Source organism: Triticum dicoccoides, chromosome 4B (genome assembly GCF_002162155.2).
Source record: "Triticum dicoccoides isolate Atlit2015 ecotype Zavitan chromosome 4B, WEW_v2.0, whole genome shotgun sequence".
Taxonomy (NCBI): domain Eukaryota; kingdom Viridiplantae; phylum Streptophyta; class Magnoliopsida; order Poales; family Poaceae; genus Triticum; species Triticum dicoccoides.
The window spans coordinates 547,897,393-547,912,506 of record NC_041387.1 but is presented as its reverse complement, the minus strand read 5'-3'; the positions used below and the strand labels follow the sequence as shown (position 1 = coordinate 547,912,506).

The following is a 15,114-nucleotide window of genomic DNA, read 5'->3' as shown; positions in this document are numbered from 1 at the left end:
GGGGGGGGGGCACGTACACATGATGCACGGTTTTCCTGGTTGGGGTCCACACATCCAATATAGGTGAAAGTCTTCGGTCACGTGTGTCAAAAACCATCGTGGTTCGAATTTTCATGAGCTCATCCTTATTACATGAGGCATTTACTCTTTTCCTTGTCAACATCCTTATCCACCCTTTTCTCTCAAAAGCTGCCAAAATTGGATTTGGGAGGGGGGGGCAGGAGGAGCCCAAGCCTGGTAAGGGGAAGACATTGGTGTTTGCCATCATGGTTGTTCAAGCAGCGACCGGAGCAAGAGGCTAGCGGGACCGTCGAGCCGCGAGGCAAGGTGGGAGGGGAGGGGGTTGACAGCCCAAGCACCATGGCGGGCAACCATCATCAAATCTCACGGGATCTCGTGTGACCACCGGTAAGTCCCCAAGATCCCACACCTCGGATGCGTGATTAATGGCGGTCGGCGGGACGGGTTACGATGCGTCTTGCGTGGCGCGGTGGTAGAGGAGCCATCGTTGTCGCGGAAGAAGTGGACATAGGATGGATCTCGCGCAACGATGTGGTCTCGTGCACATAGGGGTATGGATCTCGCGCGACACAATGGGATCTTGAGCGGGAGGAGTCGGAGGATGGATCTCGCGCGACATGATGAGATCTCGTGTCTGGGAAGGGGGTTACGTGGCATGATGAGACCTTATGCAGGGCGGCGCGGATCTTGTGTGGCATGGTGTGGTCTCGTGCTAGGGGAGGGGGGTGAATCTCGTGCAACACGATGTGATATTGTGCGAAGGGAGGGATGGTAAAGCCGAGAGTGGCATGGGGCAGGATTTTCTTTCTTTGTAATCGATGTTTGCCCCGAACGCCAAACAAGGCAATACATGTTGGTTACTGCAGTCTAAAAAGCTTTTGCATATATCTTTTTTTTCATGTTTTTGAACAGAGGGTAAAAATGGCTCTCGGTTTTTTCTCAGCTTGTCAAAGAATTTCCATGTTTTTTAACTGACTTTCTATTGGTGGAATTTTTTTTTCTCAACCGATATTGAAACAAAATCGTATGTCTGCTTGTAGGAGGGGAAAAACTAAGGGCACAGTAGTTTTAATTGTACAGATAAAACGATTTTCGTTCTGAACGAAGGAACCACGGCAGATACGACAGACAACTTAAATCGGCAGTTTATCTCTAGTCAAAGCAGGTCCCGCACCGTTGTACACTTTGTATTCGGAAAGCACGGGACTCTCCCCCGATCTTTGCAATCACACGCGTCTGTTACAAATACGTTTCGATTCCAGCAGGCACCGGAGACGCAGAGACCGCCGGCTCGCCGATACCCTAGTTGGACTCCGACACGCCCGGCGCCGCACCGCACGGCGTCTACATAAAGCGCACCGAAGGCCCGCGAATCACCAGCGTGCACCGCCCCCAATTGCTTCGCACCACGATCACCTCGGTTCGGAGCACGGAGGCGATCGACGACGCCATGGATCGGAGCGGACGGAGCGACGACGGCAAGTCCACCGGCCACCCCGACCTCGCCGCCTCGCTGGGCGCGATGGGCCTCGGCAACCCCTCGCCGCAGCCGCGGGAGCAGCAGGAGCAGGCGCTGCAGCGGCAGCAGAGAGCGGCGTGGTTGCGGCAGAGGACCGCGCCGCCGGTGATGCCGGAGCAGCAGTTCAGGACGACGCTGTTGATGGCGTCAGGGCTTGAGGTTGCGCGGCAGTCCTGGTCGCAGCAGTCACAGCAGCACCAGGCCTACCGGTGGGAGGAGATGGGCTCATCGAGGGGCGGCGGCCCGTACGTCTCGCCGATGGGCGCCGCCGCAGCTGCCAATAACCCTAGCGCGTGGTACGACAGGGCCGCCGCAGCGGCCAACAACCCTAGCGCGTGGTACAACTCCGCAGGCGGCAACTTCTTCAGTACGCAGGGCCAGAACGGTAGCCAGCAGCAGCAGCAGCAGTACACTCTGAGCGCCAGCGCCAGCCAGTACCAACCAGTAGCCTCGCCGGTGGCGGCGAGCGCCAACGCCAACGCCAGCCTGCAGTACCTGTACCAGCAGCAGTATGCCATCTCCAACCAATCCGGCGCCGGCGCCTACGCCTGGTCCGCGCCCGATGATGACAAGCGCATGGATCAGAGGCTGAGAGCCATCAGAGCCGCCCAGGCTCAGGCGGGTTATGTGCCGTACAGGGCGGCGCCGGCGGCCCAGCCACGGCGTGCCCGGACGCTGGAGGAAACCCGGTCGCGGCTGCTCAAGGCCCCGATTGATGTGCACGTGGTGACGTTCCCCCAGTCCCCCGCGCACGTGGTGACGCTGCTCGAGGAAGGCGTCGACAAGATCCGGCTGAACGTCCTCGCCGGGGTGACGCACCGCATGCACGACTTCATGGACAGCAGGGACGGGCACGCGGTGTTTGTGGCGCTGCTGCGCGCCTGCGCGGCGCGGGCCGGCGAGGTCAAGAACATCGTGGAGGCCGCCTTCTACTGCAGGCACAACCTGCTGCCGCTGATGAGGCACGACCACGGGTACGTCGCACGAAACACATTGCTCCTCCAGACTCCTAGCTGCCTACTAGTAGTGCAGGATGTATGTGCTAACTGGTCCATGCATGCAGGGAGGATTGCCTGGCGGAGCTCATGGCGGCGGCGGCGCCGTACCCTAACCTGTGCGCGATGCTGGTGGACCGCTTCCTGTTTGAACACGTGCTGCTGGACCTCAAAGGGGACCAGGTGCTTCACCACTGCTTTGCCACCATGAGATACGAGGACACCAGGGTAAGCTCTTACATTCCATGAATACTGCTCAAGTAGACATATGAACGCCGGCCGAGGCTGATTTATTTCCCCTTTTGCTCGTCGTCGATGTATGTTTATATAGCTGCTGGTGGTCGCCGTCCTCGATGGCAACATGCTTGACGAAATGGCCTACTCGAAATCGCCGGCCGGGTCCAAGTGCCTGGTGGAGTGCTTCAACAATGCCAGAGGCGACGAGTCCCGCAAACTCCGGGACGCCCTGCTCGACAAGGCTATCGAGCTGGCCAGGGGCGAGTACAGGTGCGTAGCCTACCTTCCCCGGAAGGATCGACCATCGATCCATGGTTACGGACTGACCAATATCAGTACTGATGATGGTCGATGAATGCATGCGTACGTGGTTGCAGCAACTACTTCGTGCAGCACGCCCTGGAGCACGGCGACGCGCAGACGCGGCAGCAGCTGGTGCAGCGGCTGATGGGGCAGGCGGTGGGCCTGTCCCTGCACCGCTCCGGCAGCTACGTCGTGGAGGCGTGCTTCAACAAGGCGGGGCTGCTCAACCTCGTGGTCGCTCAGTTCATGAACATGGGCGACGCCGAGCTCGTGGAGCTCGTGCAGGGCCGCTCCTCCAACTACGTCGTCCACAGGATGCTCGAGGCCGCCAAAGACGTAAGTACAATCAGCACCTAGCTCCCTCTTTCTAAATCATCGCCGTGTGGCCATGCCTGGCTAGCTCTGACACTGATCGATGGCGTGCAGAGGTATCCCAAGGAGACGCTGGGGCTGGCGCGGCGGATCTACAGGCTGCACGGGAACGGCGTCTGGCAGGTGTACGCCGAGAAGGTGATGAGGGTCGTCGGCAAGATCTTGTCTCGCCACTCTCATCACGGCCCCTCGTATCGCTGATCCCGTCCGCCTCCGGGCTGGTGTGGCTGCTGCGCGCCTTAATTATGTTGTCGTCGACATTTGCGCACAATATGAATGTTCCTGTGTAGGATTTTGGTGTAGGTGATCGATCGAGAGCTTTGCGTCTGTGTGTTTCTCTGTCTGTGTCTGTCGTTGTAGTTTCGGAAGCGATGTGTGTGTTCCGTAGTTTGTTTCTCTATTGTCTGTTCGGTTTGTTAGGGGTGCTGTAAGCGCTAAATATGTACTATGGCAGCAGTACTATGTTTTGTGTCCAGGTTTAAATACTTTGAGGTACTTGGCTGGATAAATACTGCAGTTTTATGAACAGAGTTGCAATTTTATGGTCAACAGCATTTTTTTCGTCTTCATTCGAATTTTTGCATGCTTGATTGTACACTACGATCTGTGTTGGAAACTTCGGCCGGAGGCTTTTTGCCTTGAATTTGGGCCGGTGTTTCTGTATTGAATTCATGGTTGATATTAATCGTAATTTGGTGATTTCGTTGTGGTTTCTCTATTGTGTGTTTGGTTTGTTAGGGGTGCTGCAAGTGGCAATACTTTGTTTCAATGTTTTGTGTCCAGATTTCAATAGTTTGAGGTCTTTGTATAGATAAATATTGCAGTTTTATAAACAAAATTGCTATTTTACAGTCGATTTTTTTCATCTTCATTCAATTTTGTGGCTGATCGTGCTATGATTCATGCTGGAAACTTCAGCAGGAGGCCTTTTTTTAGTCTGGGCCGATATTTTATTGCATGGGGCACTCGTTTTTCATGTTGTAGTTCTTTTTCTATGTTTGGGATTTTTCTTTGAATTTATATTCTGAAATTAGTCATTTTTATGGTTCATTCTTGCTAGCTCTGTATTTTTGTTGTCAGAATTTACATTAGTTGTAAATTTAAGTACTATTGAAATGATATTTTTGTTATTAGAATTTACATTAGTTGTAAATTTAAGTACTATTGAAATGATTTCCATGTTTGCCAGGTATTTTTTAAGATCCATTCTTCTCCTAGAATTAGTATTGTTAGTTTGTACTATATATAGTTTCTACAGTTACAAAGAACTTGATTTATAGTGATTTATAGTTGAGGTAATATCACCAATGGCGCCTAAACTTGAAAAATACGCCGAATTGGTTCTAGAATTTGGCACAAGCGTGCAAATACTGTGATAATCTCATCCACCAGACGTATAGTGCGCTGATGTGGCGCCATATTTTTATCGGCATGCACACGTGGCATGAGACCCACTTATAACACATGCTTTATTTATATGTATCTCTCTATGATCAGCGGGCCCATATGTCAGCCGAGAGGAAAAAACAAACGATAAAAATTGCAGCCGGTCAGTTTCGCACTAGTTGCAAGAGAACTGCGCTAGCAACTTGGCCAATCAGTTCCTGATACCGTACTTTTTTTTTGACACATCCAGATATTGTACACAGATAAATGACACCTTATGTTACGTACAGGAAGACGGGTGTGGCTTTTAGTTGCAGCCCATTTTGGGCATGTTTGCTTTTTTTAGAATTTTGTAAAAAGTTTGTCAACTATATTCACAGTAATAAAAATAAATTTCAAATATTCGTGTGTTATAAATATTATACGTACAAATAAAATAATTAATTTATAAAATTTTCATGCAATTTTACAATATTCAAAATTTTATTAATATTTGCTAGTGATAACTTTCACTCGTTTGCACATATGCATAATTTCTATATAACTGAAATATAGACAGATGTACACATTCATATATTTTTTGACATTTCCATAATTAAGAATATTTATTAGTTATATGAAAAATAATTAAACAACAAACTTATGAATTATGAAAATGTGCATATCATTATTCAATTTTTTTTATAACTAAAATAATATTTACGAATTGTAATTTCACCAATATTTATGATATTCTAAACGATATAAATATTTTTATAACCAGAAATACAATTTAGTTTATATGATTTTTCCGAAAAATAATACATCCAAACTATTTAAATTTTTTTGAATATTTTTCTAAATAAATTATCTTTTGTATGTATAAAATTAATAAACACACTAATATTTGAAATTTATATTTAATACCATCATTAAATTTTACGTACCTTTTACAAATTCTAAAAAAAAAGAACGCTAACATATGGGGCCTGCTGGTCATAGAGACATATATAAAGCAAGCCTTCTGTTAGAAGTGGGTCCCGTGCCACGTGTGCGTGCTAATCAATATACGGTGCCACATCAACGCATTATATGTCTACAGATAGGATTATTACCGTATTTGCACGCTTGTGCCAAGTTTTAGAACCAGTTTGGTGTATTTTTCAAGTTCAGACACCAAAGTGAACGACGGTGGCAAGTTTAAGCACCACCGGTGATATTACCTCTTTATAGTTTATAGGTGTTCCTAGTATAATTTGATGGTAGAGGCCTGATGATGTATTTTACATTACAATTCTTGTTGCATTACCTTGTAGTGTTGTAAATGTTTGTATCTTTATGTTTTCAACTAAGTGAGAGTTAGCCCTTTTTAGTCTTACTCACAAAGTAAGCTTGCAATGGCTATAAAATTTGAGTGAAGGTCAATTCATTTTCAATTGAGTGTTAAATATAGTACTTATTAAACTTAGATCACAGTTACATCGTCCACAACTACCATACTGCCTGAGGCTTTACCTCATGAGCCGCGGTGTTAGCCACTCGAGGACAATGAATAAACATGACTATGTGTTGTTGTGCCAATACTCTAAGAAAATTGCTGCTACAGCATCCCACCACCATGACCCCTACAAAAATTGATGACATCAAGAGAATTCGATTCTGCTTGAACCCGTGGAAACCAATTGGTGAAAATAGCATCCGAAAGCAATAAGGATGCACTTGCATTGAGCAGCCGGGAAGTGGCCCTTCTTGTCGCATATGACAGAGGCAGTGGCGTATGAACCTTCCTCTTCGACATTTACCTTGATGAACTTGGGTTCATGTCTACTCCCCCTCTGAGACTAGGGCGCTCAATTTTGACTTCCGAAAATTTCCCTCCCAATCCACCACAAGTACCAACAACCGATAGCAATGACCTCCTTATGGTTCAACGATGGCATCATCCGAAGATTAACCGTAGTTCGAGCAATGCTTGAAGAGCCACCATAGTAGTTATTGTGTAGCTGCTGCCTTAGATCTGTTGTTATCGACATGCGCACAATACGAAAGTTCCTATGTAGGATTTTGTAGGGTAGTCGATCAAGAGATTCGGTATGTTTGTGTCTGTCATTGTGGTGAAGGGGATGTGTGTGTTCGGTAGTTTGTGTCTGTCATTGTGGTGAAGGCGGTGTGTGTGTTCAGTAGTTTGTTTCTCTATTGTGTGGTCTGTTGGGGGTGATGTAAGCGCTAAATATGTATGGCAACAGTACTTTGTTTTGTGTCCAGATTTAAATACTTTGAGATAACTACATAATATTGCACTTCTGTAAACAGAATTGTTGTTTTGCAGTCAATTTTTTGTGTCTTCATTTGAACTTTTGTCCGTCGGACAGTGCGCTATGATTAGTGCTGGAAACTTTGGCAGGAGGCTTTTTGTCTTGAATTTCTTTTATGGTATTTTGTTGCAGGGGGCACTCATTTTTGTCTCGAGTTCATGGATGATATTAATTGTTCCCTTGTATATTTTCAACTAAGTGAGAATTGGCCCTTTTTAGTCTTACTCACAATGTAAATTTTGCGTAATACATGTTCTGCAGCCGGTGTCATTTTCTATTGAATGTTAAATAGATGCTCAAACAATGGTAATGTCTTATTTTAGAAAAAACCATCATGACTAGCTTTATTAAACCTAGATCACAGTTACATCATCCACAAGTGTGTTGACAATACTGCCCGAAAGCTCGTCAACCCAATTATTACAAAAAATAAACTTAGCTCATTAGCCACGTGTTAGCTGCTCGAGGACAATGACTAAACATGACCTTTCCAATATATGGCGAAAAATTGCTGCTGCAACATCCCACCACTCGTAACTGAACCCGATGGAAACCAAGAGAATTAGCAAACACTGGCCCATCTCGCATAGCCATCGCTTCCATCATCATAGCATCCGAAGCATAGGGGCGTACTTACTTTAAGCCGCCAGCTTGGGTCCAGGTTTACTCCACTTCTGATCAAGATCACTAGGACTCTTCAAGTTTGACTTCAGAAAATTTCCTGCTATGCCCAACACTTTTTTTTAGAATCTGCTATGCCCAACACTTTTTTTTTTTAGAATCTGCTATGCCCAACACTGACATATATAGGCCACCAAACAAAAGGTGGGGCTGGTTCATATTTGCCCCCGAATCCACAACCGGTAGCAATGACCTTATGGTTATGATGATGATGATGGCATGATCTGAAGATTAACCGCTGGCAGTTCGAGCACCACTGAACCAAAACGATCCACATGAACCACAGAAGAGATCAAGTCCATGAGTCCCTACCGGTTACACAGCTTCTTGGCGTTTGCACATTGAACCAACATGTGCCGTCGCTGCAAGGTTACCAACAATGGTATGCCTAACACCACAATGTTGTTTCATGCAAAAAAAAAACATTTTGTTTGAGTACTAGAAAAACCCTACTCAAAGTTCTCTTTAGAACAAGTTAAAAGTACGGCAGAGTGTGCAGGTGCAACACAACACCGAGTCACCAACATAAGTTTGACATTGATTCGGTTTTTTTTTGTCCGAGAGTGACAAAGTTTGACACTGTTAATTACATAACGGCAACTAAAACATCAATAGAGATATATACAGCTATATTTAGCATCTAAGCAGGTCTCGGTCCAAACCAACGCTTGATGTCAGGTAGCATCATCTATGGATTATACTTCGACATGTTAGACAAAGAATAACTGTAAGATGAACCGGATGCTCGAGAGACATATGCAAGGGGATCTTCAGAATAGAGCTTTGACCTTGATGATGCGCTGGCACCTGGAACGCTCAAACCACCTGGTCTGATCGATGCCAAATTATAGAAGTCTGCCACGCCGCCACTGTACTGAGTCTGAACAGATGAAGCAGCCAGGGTCTGATTCTGGATGCCAAGGGGACGCTGGTTCCCAGCAGAAAGCAATGGATTATGAGCGGTAGCTGGAACTATGTTATGGCTAGAAACAGCTTGGTACTTGTTCGCAACTCCAGCTGTAGGGAGGCTCTGCCTTAACATGAGCTCCTGACTCGATGTTCCTACCGGGCAGGCGTTCTGGCCCAAGGAACCTTGTACGGCACTCTCTGGAAGCTGTGGTCTCTTCCTGGAGTCCAGAATGTTCTTACTAACTTCACGAGCAGCTGCAGCTGCAGCATTGGCTGCTCGCTTTCTCTCTGCACTTTGCAGATCCAATTGTGTCATTCGGTTGTTAGCTTCTTCCAAAATAGGCAGCTCTTCTAGTTTATGTTCTTTAATGAACTTCTGCAATGCTCCGAGCAATGTACGCTCTTTTGCATCACCTGCATCCTGCCGAAGCATTTTAAGAAACGACAATTCAGACGACCATGAATACATGATGTTTCATAATAGATGATACTGCAGCAGAGCTACCTGAGAGGCAGGACCGTCTCCCCTGATGCGGATCATGTTCCCAGCATTTTTCGCATCATTCACATATGACCTAAGAATAGGCAATAAAGGATATTTGTGCACTAAATTAAGAGCTTGGATAAATTTGACTGCATCGAGCTGTTTGCCTTTGTTTATCATTGCCTGAGTGAGAACTGGTGCAAAGAAAACATGCGGAGATTAATATTCTCATCGTCTCAGCTCATAGAACTAACAAGGTGGAACAGAAAATAACATGCAATGGACTCTTAAAACATAAAGTTCACACCAGAAAGCTACACAATAGAATGAAGTGAACAAACAGACACCACAAACAGGCCGAACAAACAAGAAGATCAGATATAATTAAATCTTCTCATCTACTATGTCACTTGATGTTGGGCAGAGCTGTATTCGATACTCATCGCCTTCCTGAAAAATTATCCAAAGATCTGCTTAAAAAACCAAGTATAAAAACTACAATCAAGGGAGAAAAGGAGAAAAATGGAAATAAACAATGAAGTAAACTAAATTTCCGAACTGAGCACATAGAATCAGAACAAGCACTAAGTGCCTAGGGAGAAAAGGAGAAGAAAAAAAGGCAAACAATGATGTGAACTACCAACTAGAAGTGTTAGCATGATTATACATGTATACAAGCAAACTCAGCCTATAAACCGATATAGGACAATAAGGCTCCGCTTGTACTTGCTGAATCGTACATGAACTTATTTTATAATCGAGTGTTATATAAAAATAACCATAAAGGGCAACCTGGTGCATGTAGCTCCCGCTTGCGCAGGGTCCAGGGAAGGGTCCGACTATATAAAAATAACCATGAAAGCAGGAAAGAGCTAGTTACAAACGTTCAAATAGAGAAAGGCTGGTTGGGCAAACAGGATTATTACAATCCACCACAATGCCAAACGTACCCTAAGAGCCACTACGCATCCCCTGGAATAGCTCCCGCCTACTATTTGGTCTTGAAGCTTAAAAGATAATACCAAGAATGAAACAGGTTCAGTTCATCCATTAGCATAGAGTCATGGACATCAGAATTGAAGAATGGCAGCAGCATTCAAGTTTTCATATACCTAAATTAAAATAGCCTACAGTTAGGATTTACAAGTGACCTTGCAGAAATAAATAGCGTGTAGCTCTGAACCAGAGTGCCTTAGGGAGAAAAGGAGAAAAGAGGAAAGACCAACAATGTGAACTACAATTACCAACTAAGCACATAGATTTAGCGCACAGAAGTGTTAACATGATTATACAGGCAAATCACAAAACAGATGAAGAAATATATTATATTAGACAGCTGAAAACAAAGCAAAAGTGAAAAGATTGCTCAAGTAGAGAATTTAGATGCGGTTAGCAAGCTAAGACAGGGAAATAAACTGCACAATTTAGAAGTGGTCATGACTCAGGCATTGAATGGGAACAATTGCAGCATTCGCTATATGCCAATCAGTCCCAACAGTTGGGAATTGTTTTACAAAGGTATCATCACAGCGTCACAGGTCACATGATACAGTGTTCAACGTACAAAGTTAGTGTACCAAGTACATGAAGAAGCCTAAAAATCTAACAGCAAAATCAGAGAACAATATTGAAAGGTTCAACAATAACTCATGAGCCAAGGCAAGTTGGCAACTGAAACCAACAGTAACAATGTACGATATGAGCAACACTCTCAATGCTTAACTCACAAAACCACAAGCATTATAAAAACAAGCTAGGAGTTTTTACAGAATAATCTCCAAAATAAGACTTATCATTTAGGGTTCCTAGAAATGAACGGTTCATATTCAATCCCTTCTGCCCTGCCTTGCACTTACGTTATAAGCTCACTAGTTAGTAGACTCAGAAGATAACAAGTGAAATAAGTGATGTTATTGAATAAGCTCAAGATGATCGTGGATAAATTGGCATAGGACAATAAGGCTCAGCTTACAGTTGCCTAATTGTGCTACACTGAACTTGTTTCATAGCGAAGTGATGTGGATAAATACTCCATGAAAGCAAGAAAGAGCTGGTTACCAAACATTAAGATAGGGAAAGGCTGGTTAGGCAAACAAGATTATTGTAATCTACCACAATGCCAAAAGTGGCCTAAGAGCCCTTATGCACCCGGGCAATTTTTTGGAGTTGAAGCTCAAAAGATAATACCAAGAACAGAAACAGGCTCGGTTCATCCATTAGCACAGAGTCACGGACATCGGAATTGAAGAATGGCAGAAGCATAAAAAAAATCATATGCCTAAACTAAAATAGGCTACAGTTAGGAGAGACCTTGCAAAAAGTAAATAGCATATGTTGATGAAACATCGATACAGCAAAGATGCAGATGAAACAACTGGACAAAAAGAAAAATACAAGGATATAGCAATATAGGCCTCCCAAAAAAAATATCAACAGTGCATCGACCCAACAAATCCAGGAAGACGGTTAATTTACATGGATTATGATAGGTGGGTAAACCAACATAGAAATAAAGCTACAGCGTGAGAATAAAAGAAATATTAATAATATGATTAAAGGATCAAGGGCAGATGACAAATGTCCTATGAAATCGTGATATTCCAAATGAAGAGTTCAGCATAAAAATTTAATATAGTACTTCCAAGTGCCAGTCAACCTGAACAACTTAAACATGATCAATCAAAACCATCAGACACTAAATCTGTGATATCTAACTGCAAATAGATCATGATGGTAAAGAGTTTTGCATCAGCATTTCATCTTGTACCTTGACAAGAGCATCTCCAAATTGCATATTCACAAACAGCTCCAGGTTGCAGGATTTAAATGCAAATAAAAAAAATGAAAGAATCACCACGGGGAAGTTCTAACAGAACAATGTGTTGCAGTCTGTGGCAATATCAATCGAAAATGGAGTGTTGGATTCCTACTACTAGAATAATGGCAGTCTACTCAAGAAACGATTAACATAAAGGTTACCCCTGGCACTATTGCTAGCCATTCCTAGTAAGGATACTGGATACTGGAAACTGATATCGTGACATATCACTGCATCAAGCAGGAAAGTAACCTATCGGAATGATGGGCATAGTGGCGCTTCCGGTCAGGTCAGTTAGGGCGCATTTGGATTCCAAGCAAGCAAGAATGGTTATAACCTTGCTTAAGAAAGAAATAGGTGTTTGGTTGGTTAAAACAATTTAAAACCAGCTTTGCCAATCAAACTAGCTTCAATGGACTAAAAAAACCAGCAAGAACGAGAAAAGTGATCCGCAGGTGCTACTGTGATGATAACCACTGTTTGCTCATATTTCATGGCTAGCTAGTACTAGTAGAAAGCTAGATGAAGATGAACCAAGCAAATCTCCTAGCCCTTGCATCCTGTAGCTTGTGCTAGCTAGAAATACTCTACTTGCTTAGCTAGGCATAGTCAACGGAAGATGCAAACACACATTTACTGAACAACATGGTTGCACAGAGCATAATGCAGTTCTAATTTTCCTAAGGCGAGGAAAAGGTGCCTTACCTGGTAGATGCTTGTCGAGGTCGAGGCCAAGGCCGAGGAAGATCTCCACGGCGCGCTCCCGGCTCGAGATCGACACGACCAGATCGAGCACCTGGACGGCGCCACCAACATCCTCCACCAAACCAAATACCCCGACGAGAAGCAGAAAGGCGATCGTCTCATTCTTAAACAGCGACTGCTCCTCGATCCGCTTGCTCCGTTTCCAGTCCGCCGCGACAGCCTTGGCCTCCTCTCGCGCCTCCGGCGACGGCTTCACGCCGAGCGCGCGAATCCGGTCGAGGAGGTCGATGAGCAGGCGGCAGGACACCTTGGATTCACCGTCCGCCTTGCCATTGGTCGGAGGCGAGCGGCAGAACCCCGCGGCCGCGGCGAGCACCAGGAGCCCCGGGTCGGGAGCCACCAGCAGGGCGGCGTCGAGTGAGCGAACGGGGTCCCGGAACTCGTCCCTGTGCTCGGCGAGGTACGCGCGGAGGCCTGGCCCGTCCATCCCGGAGCAGAGCAGCTCGAGCTGGGAGAAGCCTTCGAGGCAGGAGGCGAGGGTGGAGTCGATTGTGGTGGCATCGGAATAGAGGGTGCGCCATGCGGAAGTGAAGGCGGAGAGGGCGGTCGAGTAGGTCTGGAGGGAGGCGACGGCGTCGAGCACGGAGGGGTTCGGCTCTCGCTCGGCCGCCATGGCTGCAGCCAGCGCCGGAAACCCTTGGCTCTGCCTACGGGTCTACGCTAGCCGGTGGGGGGAGGTGGAAGAAGCAGGCTTGGTTGGAAGAGGCCCACGTTGAGTAAGAGCCCAAGTCAGAGCATCTCCAACAGCCGCACTAAACTAGCGCCGCGCCGCAAATTAGGCTGTTTTAGCGCGCGCGCAACGCGCCGGGTCGTTTCAGCGGACGCGCAAAAACGGCGCGCGCTAACGAGTTGGACGCGCGGTCGAAAACACTTATCCGCGCGGTGTATTTCGGGCGCCCGCTACAGCGCGCGGCACACTCGAGCGCTCGCGCCGCACTCTCTCCTCTCCTCCTCCTACGCCTCGCGCGCGCCCGCGCCGGCGCCCTGCCACCCACCCATGGACGCGCACACCGGTACCCCGCTCACCCCGTTGTACAGCCGCGACCCCCCCCCGCCGCCGCCGCAGCCGCCGCCTCCGCCGGAAACCCTAGCGCGGGAAGCGTTGGCGGCGCCACCGCCGGAGCTCCGCCGAGCGTCGGCCTCGCGGGCAGCCTCTTCTTGCCGCCGCGGATGACCACGGCGCCGGGTGGCGTCGCGCCGGCGCCGTCCCGTGCCGCCGCCGCACCGTCGAAGAAGGTCCCCAATGCGGCGCGGACGAAGAAGGGCAAAACATCCGCGAAGAAAAACAAGGCGGCGGCGAGCTCACTTGACAAGAGCATCTCCAAATTGCATATTCACAAACAGCTCCAGGTTGCAGGATTTAATTGCATACCTACCGAAGCGTCGGCGAGCTCACTCGTTGAGCCGGCCGCCGACGCGCACCACGTGTTCGACGAAATGCCCCCAAGGTGAAAAAAATTCCAACTTTTCTTTTTTTCTTATTTTTTCAATGCATCATCACATATAGATAGCTTATTTGCATTGTTCAAAAAACTTTGTAGTCTCAACGATGATGCATACATGTCCACTATGGGTGTTGGGTCCAACAATTCGCATTGGTCTCAAACCAATGACATCCATTTCGAAGACCATGAGTTTGAGGTGGACGAGGAGGGTGAGGGAATTGTCGAGGCGCCGAAAGGAAGAGCGGGCAATTACTCCACCAACGATGACAAGTTACTATGCTATACTTATTTGCAAGTGTCGAGGGATCCATCCATTGGAGGTGATCAAAGTAGAGACGCGTATTGGGGGCGAATGAAAGAACACTTTGAGGCTCACAACGTTAGTGGAATTAACCGCTCCGAGAGATCACTTCGGTCCCGATGGTCGACAATCAACTCAGATTGTCAAAAGTGGGCGGCCGCACAAAAGTAAGTGGACAAGATTAACCCAAGTGGCACAAATGAGGATGATCGAGTAAGTGGCATCTCATATATGTTCATCATACTTGTTTTTGGTGACCGAAGTGCTAACTTGTTTTGTTTTTCTTGTAGTACAACATTGCACAAAACTTGTTCAAAGAAGAGACAAGGATAACCAATAAGGGGAAGATCAAGAAAGGCAGGATCTTTACCTTGCCTCATTGCTATGAAGTGTTAAAGGATGATGAGAAATGGAAGAAGCGTGAAGGTTTGGAGAATTTGCATTTGAGCAACAAACGGAAGCGAGCAATTGAGATGAATGATGATGAGGAGGAGGATGATGCATCAAGGGATGACGGCAAGAGAAGCCCCACACCCAACTCGGTTTCATACTCGAAGCCAAAATGACCGGATGGGTGCAAGAAA

The 15,114-nt window shown here is 46.6% G+C and overlaps 1 protein-coding gene, 1 long non-coding RNA gene and 1 pseudogene across 2 annotated transcripts; 1 reads left to right on the top strand and 2 right to left on the bottom strand.

Annotated features, from left to right (window-relative positions):
• Positions 1–1,471: 1,471 nt before the first annotated feature.
• LOC119292807 lies at positions 1,472–4,245 on the top strand (annotated as a pseudogene).
• A 4,078-nt stretch (positions 4,246–8,323) lies between these two features.
• Positions 8,324–13,487, bottom strand: LOC119291397 (FRIGIDA-like protein 3). Its single transcript, XM_037570149.1, has 3 exons — positions 12,725–13,487; positions 9,223–9,395; positions 8,324–9,138 (listed from the first exon to the last, which is right to left on the bottom strand). The coding sequence occupies exons 1-3, from the start codon at positions 13,395–13,397 to the stop codon at positions 8,497–8,499; spliced, it is 1,488 nt and encodes a 495-aa protein (XP_037426046.1). The 5' UTR covers positions 13,398–13,487; the 3' UTR covers positions 8,324–8,496.
• Positions 9,400–12,714, bottom strand: LOC119291398. The gene is made up of 2 exons (XR_005142397.1): positions 10,152–12,714; positions 9,400–9,651 (listed from the first exon to the last, which is right to left on the bottom strand). It is a non-coding gene; the product is annotated as an uncharacterized LOC119291398 (long non-coding RNA).
• Positions 13,488–15,114: the final 1,627 nt, after the last annotated feature.